The sequence below is a fragment of the Piliocolobus tephrosceles genome, chromosome 17, assembly GCF_002776525.5.
Source record: "Piliocolobus tephrosceles isolate RC106 chromosome 17, ASM277652v3, whole genome shotgun sequence".
Taxonomy (NCBI): Eukaryota; Metazoa; Chordata; class Mammalia; order Primates; family Cercopithecidae; genus Piliocolobus; species Piliocolobus tephrosceles.
In genome coordinates this window covers 32059984-32085998 of record NC_045450.1, presented here as the reverse complement: position 1 = coordinate 32085998, position 26015 = coordinate 32059984, and the positions used below count along the sequence as shown (strand labels likewise).

The 26015-nt window shown below is 36.3% G+C and overlaps 1 protein-coding gene and 1 pseudogene across 1 annotated transcript in view; one reads left to right on the top strand and one right to left on the bottom strand.

The window, feature by feature from the left end:
* ITFG1 (integrin alpha FG-GAP repeat containing 1) overlaps positions 1-26015 on the top strand; it is a 277510-nt gene that overhangs the window by 169717 nt on the left and 81778 nt on the right. Inside the window, exons 11-12 of the mRNA XM_023189598.1 lie at positions 7683-7833; positions 9341-9449. Of these exons, the coding sequence (XP_023045366.1) occupies positions 7683-7833; positions 9341-9449 (260 nt within the window). The remainder of the gene's footprint in view (positions 1-7682; positions 7834-9340; positions 9450-26015) is intronic.
* Positions 4540-5337, bottom strand: LOC111524414 (annotated as a pseudogene).

Below are 26015 nucleotides of genomic sequence, written 5' to 3'. Positions count from 1 at the left end.
TATCCTTTTGAAATCACTAAAATTTGTAGTGATGTTAACTGTCTCATTTCTGATATTGGTACTTTTTACCTTTCCTTCTTTTCATTTTTTTAATGGCCATTCTGACTGAAGGCTTATCAAGTTTCTTGTTTTTTTGCAAGAAACCAGCTTTTGTTTTCATTGATTTTTCTCTATTTCTTTCCTGTTTTCTATTTCATTGATTTTCTCCATTATTATTTACTTTTTTCTCCTTAATTTACATGTTATTTGCTCTTCTATTTTTGGTTTTTAAGAAAGTAACTGAGGTCATTTGAGACTTTTCTTCTTTTCTACTATAGGTGTTTAATGATATAAATAACCCTTTAAATACTACTATAGTGACATACAACAAATCTTGATGGCTTCATTTTTATGCAGGTCAGAGTACTTTTGAATTTTTCTTTGTACTCATGGTTTATTTAGCAGTGTTTTATTTTTAATTTAAAACTATTTGGAAATTTTTGAAATAACTGTTATTGCTTTCCCATTTAATTACATTATGATCAGAGAAAATACTTTGTATGACTTAAATTATTTTATATTTATTGAGGCTTGTTTCAGGATCCAGAATATGCTCTATCTTGATAAATATTTGATGTTACTTCAAAAGATTATATATTCTGGTGTTGCTGGTTGTGGTCAATAAATGTCAATCAGGTGAAATTGGTTATTTTTGTTTGAGTCTTCTTTATCCTCGTTGATTTTATGTCTTTTTAGTTTACCAATTATTAAAAGAGACATGACTCTCTTTGTTCTGGTGGTATTCTTTGTTCTGAAGTCTACCTTCTCTCTTATTGTCACTCCAGCTTTCTTTTTATTTGCCTTAACTTGCTGTATCTTTTTTAACCTATGTAATAGTTTTGTTGAGATGTAATCACTTGCCATACAATTCACCCATTTAAAGTATACAGTTCAATGGTTTTTAGAATATGCATAGAGTTATATAACTATCACCTTCAAGTTTAGAACATTTTATTTACCCCGAATGAAACCCTTACCCATTAGCAGTCATTCCCCCTTTCCTTCAGTTCTCTCAGCCCCAGCTAACTACTCGTCTGCTTTCCATCACTATAGATTTTCCAATTCTGAACATTCCAGGTAAGTGGAATATATGTTGTCCTTTGTGACTGGCTTCTTTCACTTAGCATGTTTTTAAGGTTCAGCCATGTCTTTGTATAATAGATTCCTTTTTTGGCTAAATAGAATTTTATTATATAAATATACCACATTTTGTTTATCCATTCATCAGTGGATAGATATTTGGATAGTTTCTACCTTTTGACCCCTAAAAATAACACTACTATGAACATTTTTCCCTATAAGTTTTTGTGTAGCCATGTTTGCATTTTCCTTGGAATATATCTAGGAATAAAATCCTGGGTCAAATTTTAACTCTATGTTTAATCTTTTGAGTAACTGCTAGACTGTTTTTCAAAGCTGCTGTACCATTTTACATGTCTCCCAACAATGTATGAGCTTCCAATTACTCCACATTCTCTTGAACACTAGTTATTATCTATCTTTTTCTAAAAATTATAGCTGTCTGGCCGGGCGCAGTGACGCACGCCTGTAATCCTAGTTCTTTGGGAGGTCGAGGTGGGCAGATCACTTGAAGTCAGGAGTTCGAGAGCAGCCTGGCCAACATGGTGAAACCCCGTCTCTACTAAAAATACAAAAATTAGCTGGGCATGGTGGCAGGCGCCTGTAATTACAGCTACTCCAGAGTCTGAGGCAGGAGAATGACTTGAACCCATGAGGCAGAGGTTGCAGTGAGCCAAGATCGCACCACTATACTCCAGCCTGGGCAATAGAGTGAGACTCCATCACAAAAAACAAAAACAAACAAACAAAAAAATTATACCTGTTGTACTGGATATGAAGTGTCTCACTGTGATTTTGATTTGGAGTTCTCTGATGGCTAATTTTGTTGAACATCTTTTCATGTGCATATTGGCCATTCGTGTATCTTCCTTGAAAAAATGTTTATTCAGATACTTAATGCATTTTTTAAATTAGGTTGTCTTTTATGATTGTGAGAGTTTCTTGTATATTCCAGATGCAAGTCTTTGTCAAATATAATTTGCAAAAATGTTATCCCATTTTGTGGGTTGTCTTTCTGCCTTCATTGGGGTGATCTATCTTTTATCGTTTGCTTTTGCATCTTACCTATTTGTATCTTTATATTGAAGGTAGTTTTTTTGTAGGCAATATATAGTTGAGTCTTCATTTTTTAATCCAGTCTCACAACATACAGCTTGTAGTTTGTGTGTTTAGACCCTTTATCTTCAATGTCAGTACTGATATGGTTAAAATATACTTTCTTGTTTTTGTCCTCTTTCTGTTTTCATTTAAATTAATTGAGTATTTTTATGATTCTATTTTATCTTTTTTGTTGACTTATTCATTATAGATTTTATTTTAGTGAATACTATAGAGTTTATACATCTTTAACTTATCCTAGTCTATCTTCAAACAGTAGTATAGTACTTCACATGTAGTTTCAGAACCTTATGATAGTATATTTCTATTTCTCCCCTTCGGTTTTAGTGGTGTTTTTATCACACATTTTACATCTACTACCTTATTAACACCATACTCTGTTGGTTTTTGTTTAGACAGTTGATTCTCCTTAAATAAATTTAAGTAATAAGAAAAAAACTTTGCTGTTTGCCTACGTGTTTGCCATTTTCAGTGCTCCTTGTTTTGTGTACATCTAGAGTGTCATCTGGTGTCATTTTCCATCTGCCTGATAGACTTCCTTTAACATTTCTTATAGTGCTATAAAGAAAAATATAGACATAAATGACTACATAAATATTAAAAACCTTTTAGTGAAGGGTACCATAAACAAAATTTTAAAAAAATAAAAGGCTGGGAAGAAGTATTTACAACTTATCAGGTAATAATAACAGCAGTAGATAATAATAATAATAATAACCACAGTTATTAAATGTGGACTGTGCTATACCAGGCACTATACTGAACACTTTATGATGTATTTTCTCATTCAATCCTTACAACAGCCATTTGAAGGTAATGTACTATTATGACTCCCATCTTACAAACAAGGATATGAGACTAACAGATAAGTGGCTGAAGTCTCTAACAATAAGAGATCTAAAAATCAGTGAGAACATAAATTTAATTGGCAGTTCTTTGGAAAAATGTGAATGGCTTATAAACATAAATGTAATACTTAACTGCTGTCATCATCAGAAGAATGAAGTCATTTTTAAGCTCTTCAACTGTCAAGACTAAGAAGCAATGGTACTAATACTGGCAAGATATGAAAAGACACTCATACATTATTGGAAATATAAATTGGTATAGCTTTTCAGAGGACCATTAATCTTTAACTGTTGTCATTTAAAGTATCTATGTCCTTTGACCAGATGACTGTCATCTGGAATTTCTTGTACAAGTTCCCAAAGAAAACCTTTCTCTCTCTCTTTCTCTCTGTGTGTGTGTGTGTGTGTGTGCGCGTGTGTAATACAGAACAGTTGGCGATAACCTGACCATCAATAGCCTAGTGTTAAAATGAATGATGGCTTAGCCATATAATGGAATAACCATTGGAAAAACATGAGACTGTGGAGACACAGGCAATTTATAGGCTACTAATGGGAGACTTAAATTGGTACACCTTCTTGTGGGGGGAGTTTTCCATATAGGGATCAAAAGTCTTCAATCAGACTATATCCCATTCCCCCTTGTGTATGCTATATAATGTGGTGGAAAGAAAAATATTATAGAAAAATATATGTATTAGAACCCAATTAGGTTTTTTTTAAAGGATATATGTATTTACATATTTATATGTGCCTAGAAGAAGGCTTACAAAAATGAACACCAAATTACTAACATTGATTATTCCTGGAAAGGAAGGATTTTGACTTTTTAAATCTCCCTATTGAATGTTATGATAGCTGTCGTAATCATTTTGAATAAAAAAATTTTAAGATATATTAGTTATAATTGCCAAGAACACACACAGAAATTGACTAAAAAGAAGCAAGACTCTTTGTCCCCAAGGGTTTCTAAACCAAATGGATCAAGGTTTTTCCCCCCTTGGCTTACATCAAATTTTATTTTTAAAGGCAAGATGCTGGGTTCTACTTGTAGAGCTCAGTAGAATTTTAAAGAACTGAACTATTACAAACCTCATGTTTCACAGTACAGGACCAGAGTAGCTAGTGAGCTCTAAGACATTTATAATCTTTACAAACTGATATCAGAAATTAAGAGTGACATTTTATTTATTCATTTATTTACATATTTATTTATTCATTCATTCATTCAAGTAAAGTAGTGAGTAGAGTATGTTAATATCCAAGAAAGTAAAATAGCCACTTCTGCAGCAGCTCATTAACGACTGGTAACATATGGAGGTCAGTGTTCTAGAGTTTTTTTAAAAAGTATTGATACAGTTGAAGACCCCTCCACTAGAGATAAGATGGAGCACTGTATCCATATTACCAATGACAGTCACCCAAGAAATGCAAACAGCCACATCACCCTCCCTCATGGGGTAGATCCGTCATACTTGTCATGAAGGCCAACTGCATTGTCACTGGAGACTTGGATCCAGCCATCCTCCTGCACATGGTAGAGGTTAGCAGCACCTCCTGAGTAGGCATCTATGCAGGTAGATGGCTTAATAGATGGCTTGGTAGCTCGCTTCATGGGCCAGATCATAGACCTGCTCCATTTCCAGGTGATAGGAATAGCGCTGATTCATAACCCCATAAGCATACACAGAGCCAGAACCTACAGAGAAGGTGGCCCCCGAGATCTGATTCCCTTCAGTGTCTGTGTAGCAGAGGCCAGGGCCTCTCCTATCCCAGCCACAGATCATGTTGCCCATGGATAGCCCCCAGCCTTTGTACTGATGCAATATGTTGGCAAGCAGCTGCTACAGAGATGCATTCCTTATTTCAAAGCTCATACATTTGACATTTCCGAGCCAACAGCCATTCTCAGAAGCTACAATTTGCTGTGCTGCTAGCCATGATGGCTTCGGGTAGGGGTTGATCTGTGCCACCTTCTTTACCATCTGGAGGCAATGTAAGCACCCACTGTGGTCCTATAGTCTGCTGCAACTATGACTCCATGCCAGAGCTTGAAGACCAGGGTGGTGATTCCATGAAGCATTTTGATTCCCTGCTCCTCTGAGACTCCCCAGCTGGGCATGGCCAGGATCGGCCCATCACTGGGACTCCCTGGACCCAGATCCAGCAGATCTGCATAAACTTTGAGTCCAGAAAACCTGCACTGGTTCACAAGTAGCAGCCTCTCCAACAAGCTGACCAGTGCCATGTCTAGTGTGGGCAAAAGAAGGAATAACATTTTAAATTGCATGACTGCAAAAGGGTTTTTGTTGTAGTTTGTTGTATATTTGAAATTGTGGCCAGACTTATAATAATGAGATATATGCAGTAGTTTTGCAAAGGGAAGTAAGGATGCATGCTCACTCAAATGCTGACCATATGATGCATTGATTATAGAGTGTTGTAGAAAGTCTGCTTTTATCACATGTTCTCATGTTTTAATACAATCTAATAACAGAGTGTGCTGCCTCTCTGTGAATTATCTAGAAAATTTCTTTAGCTAAAAGGATAGGATAGGTAAGTTACCAGGAAAAATTTTTATAAATGAGAATTTTAAAATTCATTGTTAGGAGACAAAGAAGAAATCATTTATTCTTTCTAGTGGATGAATATTGTTCTATAATAGGTCATGAACAAAGTCACCTGAGAGTTTTCCAAGTAAACATTATGGTCTGAAAGATTTTTTTCATTTGTTAAAGAATTGTTCTGGTGAACTATTTGTTTTGGAATTTTTCACCTGGAAAAATAGTTTGAAGCCAATTATGTGTTTACTAGACATCATCCAAATTGAATATTTGGAACATTGGTTTTTATTCTGTGTTAAACACTTATAAATTTTGCTTTCTTATAATCAAACTCACCCAGAGCCATAGTAATATTTTTATATGAACAAAAGAAATCTCTATTTACAGATTTATTTAAAATAATTATTAGAGGGCAGACATGGTGTCTCACACCTATTATCCCGGCACTTTGGGAAGCCTAGGCAGGAAGATCACGAGACTAGCCTGGGCAATATGGCAAAACCCCGTCTCTACAAAAAATACAAAAATTGGCCGGGCACGGTGGCTCAAACCTGTAATCCCAGCACTTTGGGAGGCCGAGACGGGCGGATCACGAGGTCAGGAGATTGAGACCATCCTGGCTAACACGGTGAAACCCCATCTCTACTAAAAAATACAAAAAAACTAGCCGGGCGTGGTGGCGGGCGCCTGTAGTCCCAGCTACTCGGGAGGCTGAGGCAGGAGAATGGCGTGAACCCAGGAGGCGGAGCTTGCAGTGAGCTGAGATCCAGCCACTGCACTCCAGCCTGGGTGACAGAGCGAGACTCCGTCTCAAAAAAAAAAAAAGTACAAAAATTAACTGGGCATGATGGCACACAGCTGTAGTCCAACTACTCTGGAGGCTAAGGTGGCAGGATCACTTGAGCCCAGGAGGCAGAGAGGTTGCAGTGAGCCGAGATTGCACCACTGCACTCCAGCCTGGGTGACAGAGTGAGATTGTCTCAAGAAAAATAAAATGAAAAATAATTACTATTAGAGAAAAATTAAACAATAATAAAATTTAAGCTCTATCATCTGTTATTTTCTATATGCATAGAGAAAAGTGAAAGAATATACCTATTTTGGGAAAATACCTATAAATAGGAGCTATTACATAAAATCACACTTTACAAAGTTATTTCTGTATCTAAAGAAAATATTTTTACATGGCATTGTATTGCACTCTATAGTAAAAATGAAGATAATATAAACACTTTCATTGAGTACTAACTGGATGCCAGGAGTTGTTCTAAGTAACTTTCCTTGCAGTTTACTTCAAGGAAACTAACTTCCTTAGTTGTTCTAAGTAAGTTTCCTTGTTATTTCACTTTTCATTTCATCTTAACAACCTATGCTGTAAGTACTCTTACTACACAGCTTACAAATGAGGATCTGAGTCTTAGAGGTTAAATAACTGACTCAAGGCCACAGAGCTGCCAAATAACAGAGCCAGGATTTGAATCTAGGTAATCTAGCTCCAGAATCTAAGCTCATAAATACTTTGCCTCTAGAGTAGGATTCAAGAGGGAAGACTTCATGGCTGTGCAACATATGATGCTTCCTGGCAATATCTGCCCTACTGCCTATGAGAGCAGCTGAAATTCTGTTGTTATAGATTCATTGCTTTGAGTTTATGAGACTTTCTAGTTAAAATGCAGATATTCATTGAAAAGTAATACACATCTAAACAGATAATGACAGTGTCCAGGAACTCAGGGTCCATGACTATAGAGTAGTAAATGAGGAAGAAGGGATAGACTTGGAAACTCCATAGAAAAGGAAAGAAGCCAGCAATCAACTCGCCTATAAAATCAGAGTATTTTTGCCAAAGGTTGAAAAGGGATAGCCAACAATTTTTTAATGACAGTACCGTAAACAAAAAATGTGGAGATTTTTTCATGTAATTTCACTGTGTACCATTTACCATCTCCTTTGAATCTAGGAAATACTACAGAGCCGATGCTACAGAGTGTTGATACTTATATTAACAAAATGCCTTTCGTTTGGCGCACAGCAACCAGCAGGCCTTTTTACTGGAGAACGTCCCTTGTAATAATGCAAGCTGTGAAGAGGCGCGTCGAATGTTCAAAGTCTACTGGGAGCTGACAGACCTAAATCAAATTAAGGATGCCATGGTTGCCACCTTCTTTGACATTTACGAAGATGTGAGTTCAGACCTGCACTGTGTGTTTGAAGTTTAATTGCCATTCACCTTTTCACACTTTAGCTTCATTCCATTTGACCAGAAAATGTGGACAACATAACAAAAGCAAATGAGTTAATTAAGGAAAGCCCCTTTTAATGTTAAATGGCAGATGAAACAAATCTATTGACAACGTTGGCTGATCAGTACAGTCAAATATGAAAACTCTCTTATCTCATTTTGTGTATATTTGGATTAAACCACTAAAACATCATGCTGTAAGACTGACAGATCTGAATGTTCAACAGTAGAAAAAATTACAGCCAACAGATAACAGACCCTTGAATCTGCACAAAATCACAGAAGAATGAATTTAGTGCTGACTTGTATCTTTGTGAACCAGAGTAGCATCTATTTCCACAGATTCTTGTGACTCTGACTTTGGTTGCCAGGTGACCTTGTGAAAGGCTTTCAAGGTTCTGGTTTTCCCCTTTCTAAAGTGAAATGCCAGTTTACCACTCTGAAAAATAATAAATTCTGAAAAAAGCAATGTTAAATTCCAGAATTAATGTATCATAGTATATCCTAGTAAGATAATTTATTTTTAAAAGTTAAATGCCCAATAGGACATTTATGTCCCCATTTACCCCATTTTTTATTTTATTTTGTTTTGTTTTTTCTAAGAGGCTTATTCTCAGTTATATGAATTATTCAGGTCCTTGTTTTCCCCTGTTTCTCCTGCAATCAGATCTTGTGTTATTTCACTTTTCATTAGCAGATTCCAACCATAAAAGTAATTGACAGAAATATCACGAGGGGACAAAGCAAGAGAATTGACTACAAATCCATTTTTAATTTCTGTACATCAAAAACATAATGAATAAAATTTAAAATTGTTTTAAATCTGGGAAACAAATTTTCCATGAAAGAGTCAAATAGTTAATATTCATAATTTAAAAGGGCTTATACAAACTGATATCATCAAAAATACTCTGCAAAAATAGAACATAGTTTACTACAAAAACCCAAGTTGCTGACATATTTAAAAATATGGTAAATGATCAACTTCATGAAAAGAATCAGAGGAATATCAGTTTAAATGAGCATACATTTTTTCCCTTCGACAAAATTAGCAAAGCTTCCTTGTTTTTGAAAGCAAATGGTAAAATGCTGTGGTGGCAAGGGGAGATAAAAAGGTACTCCCCCTGATGGTTGGAAAGGTTCTGGCAAGTCCACATCATGGGCCTTTGAAACTTCATGCAAATTTGACTGGAAGGAAACATACCAAAATGCTAATAATTATCTCCAGAGACTAAAATTACAGATGTTTTTTATTTTCTTTATATTTTGCTATTGAAACTTGTGTGCATATACTACATATTTTAATAGCGATTTTATTTTAAACATGAGGATGAATAAATAAGACTACATTTACTTTATAAACAATATGACATGCATTTTAATGGTCATTTTTTTTAGTTGGTCTAATAGTTTGTTCTTACCATTTTTGCTTTTTTTCCCCCCTCCAGGGAATCTTGGACATTGTAGTGCTAAGTAAAGGATATACAAAGAATGATTTTGCCATCCATACACTAAAAAATAACTTTGAAGCAGATGCTTATTTTGTTAAAGTTATTGGTGAGTAAAGTACTAACATTTAATTTTGTTCTCTTTCTCTTCCCCTGTCTCCACGTATTCCAAAGATCAAGGACATGCTCCAATGTACAACCCTCTAGATCAGATCAACCGGTACAGCACCATACTGTCTATATACATAGATCCCATTCAGATTTCACCAGCTGTCCCAAAAATATTTTTTCTTTCTGGCCCAGGATTCTGTCCAGAAATATCTATTACATTTAATTGTCCCATCTTTTCAGACTTCTTCAATCTGGACCAGTTCCTCAGTCTTTTCCTATTTTTCATGTCCGTATCAGTTTTAAAGAATCCAGGCTTTGCATTCTGTGAGATAGCACTGTTTCCTCTTTACCCAACTTAGGTCATGAATTATTTGCAGAAATTCTGCTGCAAGGAGTTACAGAATTGATGCTGTGCATTTCTCAGTGCATCATGTCAGGAAGCACATGATGTTGACCTGTCCTACCACCATGACCTTAACCTTGCTCACCTGGTCATGTTGATGATCACCAGGTTTCTCTACCCTAAACTCACTGTTTTCCCCTTTGTAATTCATTAGTGTTTTGGGGGGCAATATTCAGATATTACATTAATAGTATTTTCTTTATGAAACTTTTGCCTAGCACCATTAGAGTACATTGACAACTGCCTGAATCAACCTTCTACATTTGTCAAATAGTGATTCTGTATTTCCATCAATTGACATTCTACTGTTCATCTTGTACCCTCCTTGTCCCAAGCCTGGAATCAGACATTTCTCCAAGAAATCAGACATTTCTCTCTTTTAGTAGAGAACAGCATTTCAAAACCACATTCTGAAATGGTTGCCCAGTGTGCTTGTTGCTACTGGGTTGTCATTTCTTCTAGGTTCTCTCAGTGGACACAGCTAGGAGAATACAGGTATGGATTCACATATGCATACACAAATGTACACATTTGTAACTATGTTTACATCTATTTATATTTGTATATGCTAACTATATAACCAATAATTCATTGCAATAATTTCATTTTTAATCCAAATGGAGCACTTCAGGGTTCTTTCTAATCTTGTCTATTTTTGTAGATATCTCTTCCAGCAGTGAGAAATGTGACTTCAGTTTTCCTCATTGTGTTACTTATTTGTTCATTGTAACCAGTTCCCACCCATGCTAGTAGTATCCTCCACCTGAAGCCCATGTTTGTCATAAAGACCCTGTACATGTTTTGTTAAGTGCATGCCTAAGGATTTTATTTTCTTTAAGATGACTGTAGAGGATATTGTGTTTTTAAGTTTTGCTTCCACATATTTTAGTATATAGAAATGAAATTTGTTTTTGTGTGTTGATCTTGTATACAGTGACCTTGCTCAACTCACTAACTGGTTCTAGGAGGGTTTTTTGAAGATCCCTTGGGATTTTCTATATAGACAACTTTGTCTTCTTCAAAGAGAGATAATTTTCTTTCTAATCCCTGTGACTTTTATTTTTCTTGTGCTGGCTATAATTTTCATTTACTATATAGAATAAGTGGTGAGAGTGGACATACTTGTTTTGTTTCCAGTCTGAAGGGGAAAACATTTTGTCTTTCACCATTAAGTGTTTTATTAACTATAGAGTTTTTTGGTAGATGCTCTGCTGTATCATATTAAAGAGGTTCTTCCTATTCCTAGTTTGCTGAGAGTTCTGTGCTGAACTGGTGTTTGAGAGGTGACTGTTTTTGCATTACTGTTGTGATGCAAGAGAGCCATATTGATTTGTTTGTCAAAAAAATGGCACATGTACTTTGTAGAAATATTTATTACAGTTGTGAAATAAGCATAAATAGCTGAACACAGAAAAGCAACAGAATAATGTATTAGTGTTGAGATTTATTTTGAGAGATGAAACTGATATAACATGCATCCTTCCTTTCTAAACAGCAGATTCAGCCTTAATTGAACTAAGAGTTTCACCCATCTTCATTATTACTGTAGCCACAAAATACGGATACATGCGTCTAATCATTTCTATACTTTTTATTATCCATTTCCTCTCTTTTGCCATTTTCAAGAAAGTTTTATTTGGCTATTTTAAAGCTAAAAAAATTAAGTACGCTGTTTATTTGGTATACTGTTAATTTTGGAGTTTGAAGTACTTTTTTTATCTCTTTCCTTCTTCAACTGGACACCTCTAGATAAGAAGGCAAGAAATTCTTGAAACTTTTGCTAACACTAATTGTGTATGTAATTAGAATAACCAAGTTCGGTTAGTTGAAACAAGGAGATATTGGAGTAAGAGTTTGGAATTTGATTCCCTAGGGATAAACTGCTAAATCCAATAAAGGCAAGAAATTCTTGAAACTTTTGCTAACACTAATTGTGTATGTAATTAGAATAACCAAGTTCGGTTAGTTGAAACAAGGAGATACTGGAGTAAGAGTTTGGAATTTGATTCCTTAGGGATAAACTGCTAAATCCAATACAGTCATTTGACTGAGGCAGATTTTGGTTCCCAGGGGAACCAAACAGAAGTCACATAATTTCTAGGATGAAAACATCTCAAGCACTTTGGGAGGCTGAGGCAGGCGGATCACTTGAAGTCAGGAGTTGAAGACCAGACCAGCCAACATGGTGAAATCACTGTCTCTACAAAAAATACGAAATTTAGTTGTGCGTGGTGACACGTGACTGTAGTCCTAGCTACTCAGGAATCTGAGGCTGTAGCCTCGGAGGCAGAGGTTGCAGTAAGCCAAGATTGCACCACTGCACTCCAGCCTGGGATATAGAACAAGGCTCTGTCTCAAAACAAAACAAAAAAAAAAAGGACCAGGCGCGGTGGCTCACGCCTGTAATCCCAGCACTTTGGGAGGCCGAGGCGGGCAGATCATGAGGTCAGGAGATCGAGACCATCCTGGCTAATGTGGTGAAACCCCATCTCTACTAAAAGAAAAAATACAAAATTAGCCGGGCATAGTGGCAGGCTCCTGTAGTCCCAGCTACTCGGGAGGCTGAGGCAGGAGAATGGTGTGAACTCAGGAGGCAGGAGAATGGTGTGAACTCAGAGGGCGGAACTTGCAGTGAGCCAAGATGGCGCAACTGCACTCCACCCTGAGCGATAGAGCGAGACTCTGTCTCAAAAAAAAAAAAAAAAAAAAAAAAAAAGCTAAAATCAGTTATTTTACCTTTGCACATGAGCATCATCCTTTTTGGTGAAAAGCAACACACTTTTAGTCTTCATTTATTTTAATATCACATTTAATCTCTCCTTCCTCCATCCATTTAAGAATAGTTGGCAAGCACTCTGAAATCTAGGCTTATTTATTTGTGTCATTCACATTAGCATCTCTCTTACTCCTAATATACTGTAATGTTCTAAGCAACTTAAGAGCATCATCTGTCTTATTTGTCTTTGATTGCTGGGTACCTAACACAGGGTTTGGTACATAGAAGGCATTCAAGAAATTTATGTCAAATAAATGTCCAGCTATATTTTGAGTCATGGATTGGCTATCTTGATTAACAGTGTTCCCTTCTTTTCTAGTACCTAAGCAACACTTGATGCCTCTGACTCATCTGTGTCTCTAAAAAGCATTCTATCAAAATAGGTGAAACTCCAATTCAAAGTCAGATTTCCACCTTGACCTGTTTGCTGATTATTAGGGACACAACTAGTCAGTCATTCATTTCTTAAAAAGATTGAAATGCCTTTCCTAGTTTAACTTCTCAAGTCTACCCATCTTTTGCAGATTCTCTGTGACTAGAAACTCTAATTTACATAATTTCTCAGGCTTACACCAAAAATGCACAGAAAGAGTAACACACGATGAGTAACAGTGAGTTTTTCCTCTCATTATTTTAATGGGATCCTGTAAAACTAACCGTTTTGCTCCAACCTAGAATAAGTGTGATTTGCTTCAAAAATATGCATAAAATTTAAATTAATAATTCTCTTTCAAAATATTTTCTTTCCGTTTAATGAGATAACTGTGGGATTTTTCCTTCTTTCATCTGAATTTTGCCAGTGTACTTCAGTAAACTTTTTTGAGACAGAGTCTCGCTCTGTTGCCCAGGCTGCAGTGCAGTGGCGCAATCTCGGCTCACTGCACCCTCTGCCTCCCAGGTTGAAGCGATTCTCATGCCTCAGCTTCCCCAGTAGCTGGGATTACAGACATGTCTTGCTAATTTTTTGTATTTTTAGTAGAGATGAGGTTTTGCCATGATGGCCAGGCTGGAGCCAGTGTACTTTAAAGGAACTATATGCTCAAGTCTGAAGCTTAAAAACAAAACAACAACAACAAAAATAACATATATTTACTACTTAGTTCATCTGAATGTGGTATGTGCATGTGCATACCTGGACAGATTAAAGATTAATTCTTTCTAGAACAGATGTTAGGCATTAAGTACTAAGGAAAATTTTAAGTGCAAGAGGTATTAATCTGTATATTGTTAAATGAAGTTCTCCCTGTGCTCAGTAAGTTGTTTTATTCAAGCCTTGAAACTACTTTTATACTAAAAGTTCTGTTTTATACTCTTACAATAGAATGTGATTGAACTGTCTATGCTTGTGACAGTTTTGCTGACTAGCATGAGGGCCTGTGACTCCACTGCTTTGCATGCTCAAGTCTGCAAGTTCTTCCTCGCACAGAGGTCCCCAGCCAGGTAGAATGGATGGGAATCAGAGCATAGGGTTTTTGTAATATTGATAAGATATTCCAGTTCCCAGTTGTAATAATAATATGCTAAAGCGAGTAGGCAGTTCTCTGGGTGAAGCAAAAGAAGGTCTGACTTTTTTTATATTGATCATTTAGAAATTATCCATGTGGAAAAATGTATGCATATAATTTAGGGTCCCAAGTTCTTCCTTGGCATTTATTCATTTACATTTTTTTAAATTACAAAAACAAGATCTTAGAGATGGGGAAAATCTCAAAAGGCATCTTGCCCAAGTCTAACCTAATGCAACATCTTAGTCATCTTCTGCTTGAATGCTTTGTTCTAAAGGAGACCTCCCCGCCTCATAATGCAACACAGACTTCTTTTATGAATCAGTTTAGTTTTAGAAAATTCAAGTCAAAATGTGCATATTTAGTTAGTTCTGTCCATTGATACTGATGTCTGGTATATAGTAGGCCCTTTATAGGTATCTGTTGAATTTTTTAAAAATTGTTCCAATAAAATTACTCTAGTTTTTATTGTTAAAGCGGACCCTAACGTAGGGGTCCCCAAACCAGTCTGAGGCCTATTAGGAACCAGGCCGCACAACAGGAGGTAAACGGCCGGAGAGTGAGCAAAGCTTCCCCTGTATTTACAGCTGCATCCCATCACTGGCATTACTGCCTGAGCTCTGTCTCCTGTCAGATCAGCGGCAGCATTAGATTCTCATAGGAACGCGACCCCTATTGTGAACTGCACATGTGAGGGATCTAGGTTGTGTACTCCTTATGAGAATCTAACTAATGCCTGATGATCTGAGGTGGAACAATCCTGAAACCATCTCCCATCTGACCCCCATCCATGAAAAAATTGTCTTTCTTCTGCATAACCCATCCCTGGTGCCAGAAAGGTTGGGGACCACTGCCCTAACTTATAATCGTAGTAACAAAATACTCAGAACAAATCATGGTCCTGCTCAGGAAAACGTAACCTTCTTTACATCATTAAATAGTGGGACAGCAAACCACCTGACAGCAAAATGACATGTCTGAGCCCTTCTTTAAAGTAATCCAGGGATGTGGAAGCTGGGTATAGATGAAACAAGGTTGGCCATGTGTTGTTGACAGTTTTTGAAATTGTGAGAAATGTGTGTGAGGTTCATTCTGCTATTATTTTTAGTTTTATGTATGTGTATGTACTTTTTGTTTGAGATGTTCCATGGTAAAAAGTTAAAACAAAAAACCTAAGAGAGTCTTGAGAATCTCTAATCTGGAGAGTTTAATCATCTCTGGCCTTCAGCTTCCCAGCCTAAATCAGGACAAGTCACCCTGCAGTCTCAGTAACATTATCCTGAGGAGAGGATTCTCCACACATCTCCAAGCTGAGACCCATGGATAGCCAATTTGGTGCAGGAGGTTTTAGTTTTAGAAAACAGGATAACTTTGCATTAAAGATATTAACATAAATATTAATAATGTAATTTACAGAAAGGTCACAGGAAATGAGATCCCAATTTAAAGCAATCATTTGGAAGAAAAATAACCTTCTAGTTGTTTTGAGATGCTCTTCCACTCTTTCCTTTGATTATCAGTTGTTTGCCTTAAGTCAGTTACTAGTACGTAATTACCCTTCACAGCCGTCGGCAATGTCCACAGCAGATTTTGCTCTTAAATTATTCTGTTACTCTAATTTCAAACCAGCCTATACTAAATGCCACTGTTTTTCAGTTAAGAAAATTGGGGCTACTTAAGCTTTTATATGTGGCCACGGCAATGTAAACTGCCTTTCTGCCTCTCTTACACACAGCACAGCAGATCCACAGCACTTGCATGAAGACAGAGACCTTGCGTATTACAGAATTGTGGGATCCCCTCTCCCCTGAATCAAGACTAGTTACTGGCTCTCATCTTTTATTGTTATTCCTGTCAGATACACTTGGAAGTTCTGAATCTTCATTCTAGTCTAGAACTTGACTCGTTTCTAACAAACCTGGATGAACCCTGTTTCCCCTAGCACTTTTAAAATTGTAACAGTATCTTCACCTTTGCTTACCAAACAAGAGGAGACCTTTCCTTTGGGAAAGCTTTCTTTTTTCTTTTTTCGCCAAAAGCAGATACGTAATGGGAAAGCTTTTATTCCCCTTGCCTGCCTCCGGGTTTTGTTGAAATAATATGGAAGTTTAATTTCTGGATGATTAGTTTTGTTTTACTTTTTGTGCCTTCTATTTTATAAATCCTTTCTTAATAATTCACAACCATATTATCAGTAATTAAACAAATTTTACCAGCTTTATTGCCACCTTTTTTCTTATGTACCACATTTTCCCCTTTCTTCATTCCAGCTCCTGTTTCTTCTGGTGAAGTATTTTCTCAAGTTATTTTCAGAAAGGTTGTACTTAGGTTAATATATTTTCTGAGTACTGGTATGTCTTAAAATATCTTTCTCTTGCCCTTACTGTTAACACTGTTTGCTATTGTAGAATTTTATAAACATTGCTCTATTATCTTCTTGCATATGGCGTAGTCCTCACTTATCCACAGTTTCACTTTCTGTGGTTTTAGTTACCCATAGTCAACTGTATTCTGAAAAGATGTGAGTACAGTGTAAGAAAATATTTTCAGAGTGAAAAACCACATTCACATAACTTTTAGTATAGTTTATTATAATTGTTCTATTACTAGTTTATTGTTGTTAGTCTCTTACTATGCCCAATTTGTAAATTGAACTTTATCATAGGTATGTATAGATAGGAAAAAAAACAGCATATTTAGGATTCAGTGCTCTGCACGGTTTCAGGCACCCACTGGTGCTCTTGGAACATGTCCCCTTGGATAAGTGGGGGCTACTGTAATACGCTCATCTTTGAAATTCCCTCCTGTTCCTGTGCATGTTCTGTTTAGGTGGGGGCCATTTATATGGTTGTTCCTGTTAGTCTTCCTTCTCTTAAGCTGTTGCTTTTCTTCTTGTGCATGAGGATTTTTCTCTGCTTACATTTCTTAAAAGAATCAGTGTTGGTGGGTAGTGCGGATGGGGTGGGTCCCTATACACTTCTATCCATCAGACAATTGCCACTGCTTCCTTTTTCCTTTCCCCTTTGGGGCTCACAAGCTGGGAGCCCACCTGGGGTAAAAGCTATATTTGAGCAAAGTGGTGGCTTGGGGGCTCTCAGACAGGAGAGTTGAAGTGATGCCTTAGAGTTGAACTCCAACTGCCTTCTTTGTGAAAGTCACTAGCAAGAGACCCAAGAGCCCCGACTTACTCCTGTGGCCTCAACTGAGGGCGTCGGACAGGCTCTCTGAGTCTGAACACATTTGTGCTCTCCAGTGGGAAATAATGAGAGGATGTTACAGGGAGGAACTCACTGCTTTGCTGAGCCTTTTTGTGTTGTTTCATCCTGTATGCTAAAAAGTTTGTATTTTGGACAACACTGAAGTTATATAGGGCACTGACTAGAAGCACCAGCAAATCCCCCACTTTACTTTGCTAGCAAGAACTAGCAAGTAACAAATGCAGCTTTTCCTGTCACAAGCCTCAGGCCTGCTTTCCAGAGACCCTCCGTTCAGCCCTGGCATGCTTCCCCTCTCGGCTGCCGCAGCTCTGAGCTGAAAGGTTTCCCAATGGGCTGCTGGGGGGGGGGTCCACCCCTGTCGCCCCAGTAGCTCTCTGACCTGCTCAACACTAATTAGCTCTTTCTCAATCTTACTCACCTATTCAGTATCCTTTAAGAATGTCTTAAGATATCTGTCATTTATTATTTTTGAACATTGCAGTGACATTTAGGGAATTAAGGAAGGTAAATAATTTGTTTCTGAAATTGTCTACTAGAAGTTATTTCAAACATACTGACCTGGAACCAATACGTTTTCTGTTTTTAATTCCTTTTTTAACATTTTTTAATTTAAGGGATGCAATGTGATATTTTAGTATATGTATACCTTATGAAATTATTAAATCAGGCAAATTAACATATCCATCATGTCACATACTTACCATTTTTTTATTCAATATGTTCTTAAAGGTCAAACTGCTCCTGACTTTAGCAAAAATTTTAACAAATTTATATGTGTATGAAATATATGTATATATATTTATATAGGTATAAGTTATATAACTACCATATTTGATACTTAATATATTTGTACACATAAAGAACAAGATTAAAATTACTTCAAAGCACATTATATGTTTCTGTATTTTTTGTACAAAGAGCATATGATTTTAATGAAATAATGAATTTAATAATAAATAATGAATAAAATAATTTAATAATTTAAATTATTTTAAATAATGAATAATGTTTAATAAAATAATGAATGAAAGGTAATCAACAACAGACCAAAAAATCTTCCATAGAATATCTAAAATAATGTTGTTTAAATGACAAGAATGTCTGGAGGCAGGTACTTGATTTTACACATGTGCTCAAAGCTTGAGTAATTTTTAGAGAGGTGATAATGTTTTTGTGTTCATGTGTCTTAAAGAAACAAACTTAAAGACATTTTCAGAGAAGGAATATGAATAGTCACTCAGAATCCAGGCAAGAATTTTTTACTTTAAACAAAACTAAAACCATTATACAGTACTGACCTTTACAGCTTTGGCTATTTAACTCATCCTTCTCCCAACCTGCACGTTGGCTTAGCATTACAGTATTTATGCACGATTATTGCCATATTTGGGTTTTGGTTTTGATATTTGTGTGAAATAGCTAATATAAACTGAATCACAATGCTAGAAGCCAAATTTTTATACTTTAAATATATTTAAAAATACATGGACTATAACATACAGTATGGTTTAACATGAAATGATAAAATCCTAAGCGTTATCATGTTAAAAGAAACTTGTGAATTGCACATCCTATTGTACATGTTTTAAACTACAAATTAAATCTCCTAATAACCATTATTTCACATAGCTCATCAAGTATTTTAATTACTGCTTTTTATTTAATTGTGAATAGGCTGTTTTCATATTTTTTAATCTTTAAAAACAAATTTGGTTTTAAAAGCCCCTAGGAGTATTAGAAACTACTTTTTGGAACAGCTCATTTAAAAGGGTATTTATAATAATCCTGTGTACAATTTTTGTAATTTTTTTTTTTGTTTTTTGAGACACAGTCTTGCTTTGTCACCCAGGCTAGAGTGCAGTGGCATGATCTCGGTTCACTGCAACCTCCGCCTCCTGGGTCCAAGCAGTTCTGCCTCAGCCTCCCGAGTAGCTGGGATTACAGGAATACACCACCACACTCAGCTAATTGTTGTATTTTTAGTAGAAATGGGGTTTCACTATGTTGGCTAGGCTGGTCTCAAACTTGACTTCAAGTGATCTGCCCACTTTGGCCTCCCAAAGTGGTGGGATTACAGGCATGAGCCACTGCACCCAGCCTGTAATATGATTACAAATCATATATAATTACAAAAGCTTATGAAATGGTTAAAAATTCTTAAACTTCTAGAGTTAGCCAAAATTAGCTAGTTAAAAAACATTCAGTAACACTTGAACTAATTAACACAGAGAGACACTTAAAAATCAAACAAAAACAGTTCTTGCCTTCACAAAGCTCACAGGGGCAAAGAACACAAATAGTAGAAGGCTGGAATTGCATACAGGTGTCTATCTGTCCTGTTAAATTTCCCTTTTCCATAATGGGCCCTTTATATATTTTAGCATACCTTCCCAGTTACTATACTTAAAAAAAAAATTTTACTTCACCCATAAACCTATATTTTTATACCAGTAATATAACTGTCCCACTTTTAAAAAATGGGCTTTTGCTGTAATCACAGTAAATTCAGCCTTGGAGCATTTAATAGTGCTTTTTTTTTTTTTTTTTTTTTAACCTAACTGAAGCACAGATGATGAAATTTCTGATATCACTGAGAAAATTATATATTTGCACTCATTTAATAGACTACTTTAAATAATTTTTACTTGTTCATAAGCTTGACATTATGGAGTTTTTATATTATAATTTCAGGGTGACATTTGTAGAAACACCATCAGTCTATCCGTTTACTTTTTTGATTATGCAAGAGAACTTTAACACATTATTTCTTTTTTTATTAGTAAGGTTTTTGTTTAGTATTATTTAGTTTTGTTTTCTGATTACAAAAATAAGAGAGCCTATTGTAAAACATTTGGAAAGTCTGGAAAAGTATTTTAGAAAAGCTATGCTCTTTGCCACTTAGTAGATATAACCACCATGAGCACTGAGCATTCTCTGCCTGCTTCTGCTGGTTCCTGAAGTTTCAGGCACACCAAAAGAAGCTGCAGCAATGAAAGCTGACGCCTCTAAATCCTGAAATCCAGAATGATAGACTCTATAGTTTGTTTTAAAAACAAAACAGTAATAGCTAACGTTTATTGTTTATCATGTGCCTTCTGCTTTACACGATTGCTTCCTATAATCATACCATATATATAAGATTTAGATGAAAATATGTGAGTATGTATGTAATGTTACATATGCTATAAGGACAAAGAGAATATAGAAAATTAGCTTACATAATAGCAAGTTCCATTTCTGGTTCTGCTCTGCATTTCTGACATTGAGAGGATGCATCCTCCATGATCCAGCCTCATTCATTCAGACCCAGACTATTCAAGGCTCTCTGTTCTCTAGATAATTTTGTTACATGTGAGCAAACTTACACAAAGAGCCCTTTAAACCCAGGCTACTTCCCTCTGAGCTAGGGTATTAAGCACCTGAAACTACCAGATAACAATGTAGATCCCAGTTTGGAATCAAATAATTATGAAATAATTTATAAAGTTTATAAAAACTCCAGTTTAGAGGTTTTTATAAACCTTACAAATTATTTCATCCAACTCTCTTACTTTAAATGTTATTGTAAAACCATAAAAGAGAGAGAGGTGAAGTGATTTGTCCATGATCACATCTTTCATTAGCCAATACAGCCAGACGTGGCCCTACTTGATGAGATTTTCTGTGCTGAATGAATAGGAAGCTTGAAAGGAGTGGTGCTTATGACTTTGAGCCAACGTTGGTGTCAAGATAGTTGCCTTGACATTTACCCTTTTCAACACTCATGACCTAAAGACTTAGTTTCTGTTAGTAGCAGATTATTAATAACAGAAGATGAGCTACTAACATACATATAAAACTTATACTCTGTTGTGTTTTCCAGCAGTATTTAATTCAGTTCTGCCTTTTATGAAGAATTTATATCTAATTGTAATAAACTGTGATTGAAACCATATTCCTGATGAGTCTGTCCCTTTAATATGCTGAGCAATAAGAGGGGAAAAAATGAGAATAAAAATTTTCTTTACATGGTCTGTAAATTTCAAGAAACCTAATGTTTTTCAGACATTTTCAAATTTCATTAACTCAGGAGGTGAAGAAGATAATAAGTATGAGAATAGGTGTCCTCTTTTTTTCTTATAAGAAAACTAGGCCAGGCATGGTGGGTCACACCTGGAATCTCAGCAGTTTGGGAAGTCAAAGCAGGCGAATCACTTGAGTCCCCAAGTTCGAGACCAGCCTGGCCAACATGGTGAAACCCCATGACTACTAAAAATACAAAAATTAGCCAGGTGTGGTGGCAGGTGCCTGTAATCCCAGCTACTTGGGAGGCTGAGGCATGAAAATCACTTGAACCCAGGAGGTAGAGGTTGCAGTGCACCAAGATGGTGCCACTGCCTTTCAGCCTGGACAAGAGTGAGACTCTGTCTCAAGAAAGAAAGAAAAGAAAACTAAAGGGTGGGTCACAGAGGATTTGAGTGGTAAAGCCAAAGCTAAAAGTAAAATTTCATCCTTACTTCTGTAGCACTCCTTAACAAAAGCAGTATCATTACTGAATATAGCTAAAGACATATTTTCCTACCTTACATCAAACATATGTAGCTAGTAGAGCCCAGAAGCCACACAGTGTGAGTCAGCCTCACCTGCTGCATAGTCATATAGATGTCACTGGGAAAAGGACAAGTCATTCTGTAGGTAAAATAATTTCTGAATGGACACAGATTAACCTTTATAATACTATGTTGAGAGTTCAGAATTCCTAATTAAGCAATTTTATGAACCAGCATGATAATTAATCAAGGGTTAGTATTGTTTCTCCTTGAATCTGTGGTTGCAAAAAACAAGGAAATGCATACTCTATTTGTATTATGTAGATACCCCTTTTTATAACACATATCTATGGCAAATATGTATCATATTTTTTTCATGTTTAATACCTAGTTTGACTTTATTGTATAAAATTTCTTAGTGGAGAAAAGATGTGGCAAAGTTAAGGTTACATGTAAGTCTTATCATGTGATCCTAATGTTGTAATATGAAACTTCAAATTTGACAGGAGGTCTTGTGAAAAAACAAAAACAGATGCAAGAACCAAGTTTTTAGCTTATTATATACAAAATGAAAGAAACTATTACATGATTTTTGAATTAGCATTATGTAGTTAATACTAATGTGATTATGTAATAGCATAGATTATGTAATACTCTATGCTAACCAAGACACAGACATTTTATCTTATACAGAAAATAACCCAATGATTCATCGATTTCTCATCTTCTATCATAGTAGGATAATGTGTTCTTTAAATGAGTTAGTTTCTTGTTGCTTGTTGAAAGCAGTGGCCACATAGTCTTGCAAAAGAGTTCCATTCACCTTGTGACCATGAGTATGGGCCGAAGCTTCAGTTCTTCAGTTTCCTCTTCAAAAAAAAAAAGAGGAGGTGGGAGGCGAGGAACAATTAGAAGTATTTCACGATCTTGATATGAAGATTAAGGAAGAGCATTTGTAAGAGAAAATTCATGTGTTCACAGCTTGGCACTTACCAGAAGATCAATAAATGGTCTTTTTAGATGTTTGATAGTCTTTTCTGGAGAATAGTTTCATTGTGTACATCAAAAGCTTTAAGATTGAACCCAGAAATTCTGTTTTACATTTATCCCAAGGAAATTGTCAGAGATGTGCCAAAGATCTATGTATAAATGTACCAGGTCCATAAAGCTGATCTTGCCAATAGTGTTTTTAGGAGGAAAAAACATTGGGGTATGAGGAGGGGAAGAACCTAAAGATCCTAATAAAAAGAAGGGGTAAATACACACATAAACAATGGAATACCATGCAATTATGTGGTTGAAGTAATAGATGCAAGAACCTAAAGATCCTAATAAAAAGAAGGGGTAAATACACACATAAACAATGGAATACCATGCAATTATGTGGTTGAAGTAATAGATGTGGGGTAATTACACAATAGTATGTAGTATGATTTCATCTACATAATTTTTTTTTTTTTTTTTTTTTTTTTTGAGACGGAGTTTGGCTCTTGTTGTCCAGGCTGGAATGCAATGGCACGAGCTCAGCTTACTGCAACCTCCACCTCCTGGGTTCAAGCAATTCTTCTGCATCAGCCACCCTAGTAGCTGAGATTACAGGCACGCACCACCATGCCCTACTAATTTTTTTGTATTTTTAGTAGAGACAGGGTTTCACCATGTTGGCAAGGCTGGTCTTGAACTCCTGACCTTAGGTGATTCATCCACCTCGACCTCCCAAAGTGCTGGGATTACAGGCGTGAGCCACCACACCCAGCCTAAAAAATTTTTTTAAAAGAAGTATGTATGTGTATTAGTCTGCTCAGGCTTCCATAACAAAATACCACAGGCTGAGTGTCTTCAACAACAGAAATTTATTTCTCACAGTTTTAGAAGCTAGGAAGTTAAAGATCAAAGTGCTGGGAAGGTAGCTTCACTCCGAGCAGCCTCGCCTCCTGGCTTCTAGGTGGCTGCCATCTCAGTGTGTGCTCACATGTTCTCTTTGTGTGCATTTAGGTAGAAACAGCAAGCTCACTTATTAGGAGACACTGATCCTCTCCCTGTGACCTCATTTAACCTTAATTGCTTCCTTAGAGGCCCTGTCTCCAAGAACAGCGACACTGGGGGTTAGGGCTTCAACATATGAATTTGAGGGAGGGGGTACTCATTCAATCCATAACATAAAGAGGAGTAAATACACACACACGATGGAATACCATGCAATTATGCATAATTATGCATAATGTAAGAGACAGGACAAAACCAAACTTTGTTCTGTCTACTCTCACACAATCACTAGCACACAGAATACGTCATCTCTGGTCACCAAAATATGTAGGGATTCTGCCTTCCCCCTCCATACACCAACCAATCAATTCTGACACTGTCTACCAAGAGGTAGTCTGTCAGATCCCACAGGTTGAGGGCTCAGCCCCACAAGATTGCCCCACATTGCAGATGCCAATCACAAGTCCCAGGTCAGGACCTGCACTTCTAACTAACTGGCTATGAATCAGGCTTCCCATGACCACCTCCTTGGGTTTGATTTGCTAGAGCAGTTCACAGAACTCAAGGAAACAACTTACTTACATTTACCTGCTTATTATAAAAGGTATTACAAAGGATACAGGCAAACGTCCAGATGGAAGAGATGCACAGGGCTGGGTATGCATAAGGCCATTTTTGAACATGACGTAAATGAAATCATACAAGATGTGCTCTTGGCACCTGGCTTCGTTTGCTCAACACTATGTCTGAGATTCATTGAACACATTTATTTATTTAGAGACAGAGTCTCCCTCTGTCGCCCAGGCTTGTGTCCAGTGGTGCGATCTCAGCTCACTGCAACCTCCACCTCCCACGTTCAAGCGATTCTTCTGCCTCAGCCTCCCGAGTAGCTAGGATTACAGGTGCCTGCCATCACTCCCGGCTAATTTTTGTATTTTTAGTAGAAACAGAGTTTCACCATGTTGGCCAGGCTGGTCTCGAACTCCTAATCGCACACCTCGGCCTCCCATAGTGCTGGGATTACAGGAGTGAGCCGCCATGCCCAGCCCAACACATACTTTTAAATGGAACTTTATGAAACATGTTTGTATGCGTCTTGGGTTTTTTACCTTAATAAAGTATAAGCCCCCTTACAAGTCAGCACGTAAAGGCCTCCCTCATTCTTCTGATACCTCCGTATCATTCCATAAAGTTATATATGTTCCACAATTTATTTCGCTTTTTATCTCTTAGCAGATTTCATAGACATGAATGAGTTGAAGAGACTGTGTTTTTAATGTTAATCAATAATAACAAATTATCTTCCCTGAAAGTTGTAGGGATTTATATTTTCACCAGCATATAACACTATCCAATTTACCACATACTCATCTGAGAGTCCTAAATTTTTATTTCACTAATGAATTTGTTTTTAAAATAAGTAATGCAGATGGTCTATTAAAAATTTCACAGGTGTGTGATAAAAGTAAGTCTCCCTTTTACTCATCTCCCAGTGATACAGTTCTCTTCCAGAGACAACCTCTTTGTATCTAAGATATTGTATGCATATACAAATATATATATGTATAATATAGAATACATTCAGTAGTTAAAGAAGCAATTGAAACTTCTTTAACTACTGAATAGTATCATATAGTATGGTTACAACATAATTTAATGAGTTCCTTACTCACATATATCATGTGGTTTTCAATCTCTTATTATGAATACCACTGTAATGAATATCCTGTAGAGTAAATTATTAAAAATGGAATTGTTAAAACATATATATTTTTAAATAAACATTTTATTGAAATATAACATACGGAAAAGTATACATAAGTGCACAGGTCTATAAATTTTAACAGAGTAAACATACCCATACAATTACACCCAGATCAAGAAACAAATACTACCCACATCCAAAATGTGCCCTCCAGCCCCTTTATTAGTTACTAACCCAGTTCACCTAAAGTAATTGCTACTATAATTTCCAGTACCACAGATTAATTCTGCCTTGTTTTGAATGTTATATTGTATTTTTTAATAGTTGTCCCTTCACAGAAATTGTGTAATTTCCTACTTCCACCTAACTATATATATGAAAATGCTCTTTTCCTAACACCTTCAACAACCCAAGGGGTTATTAAACTTTTTTATCTTTGCCA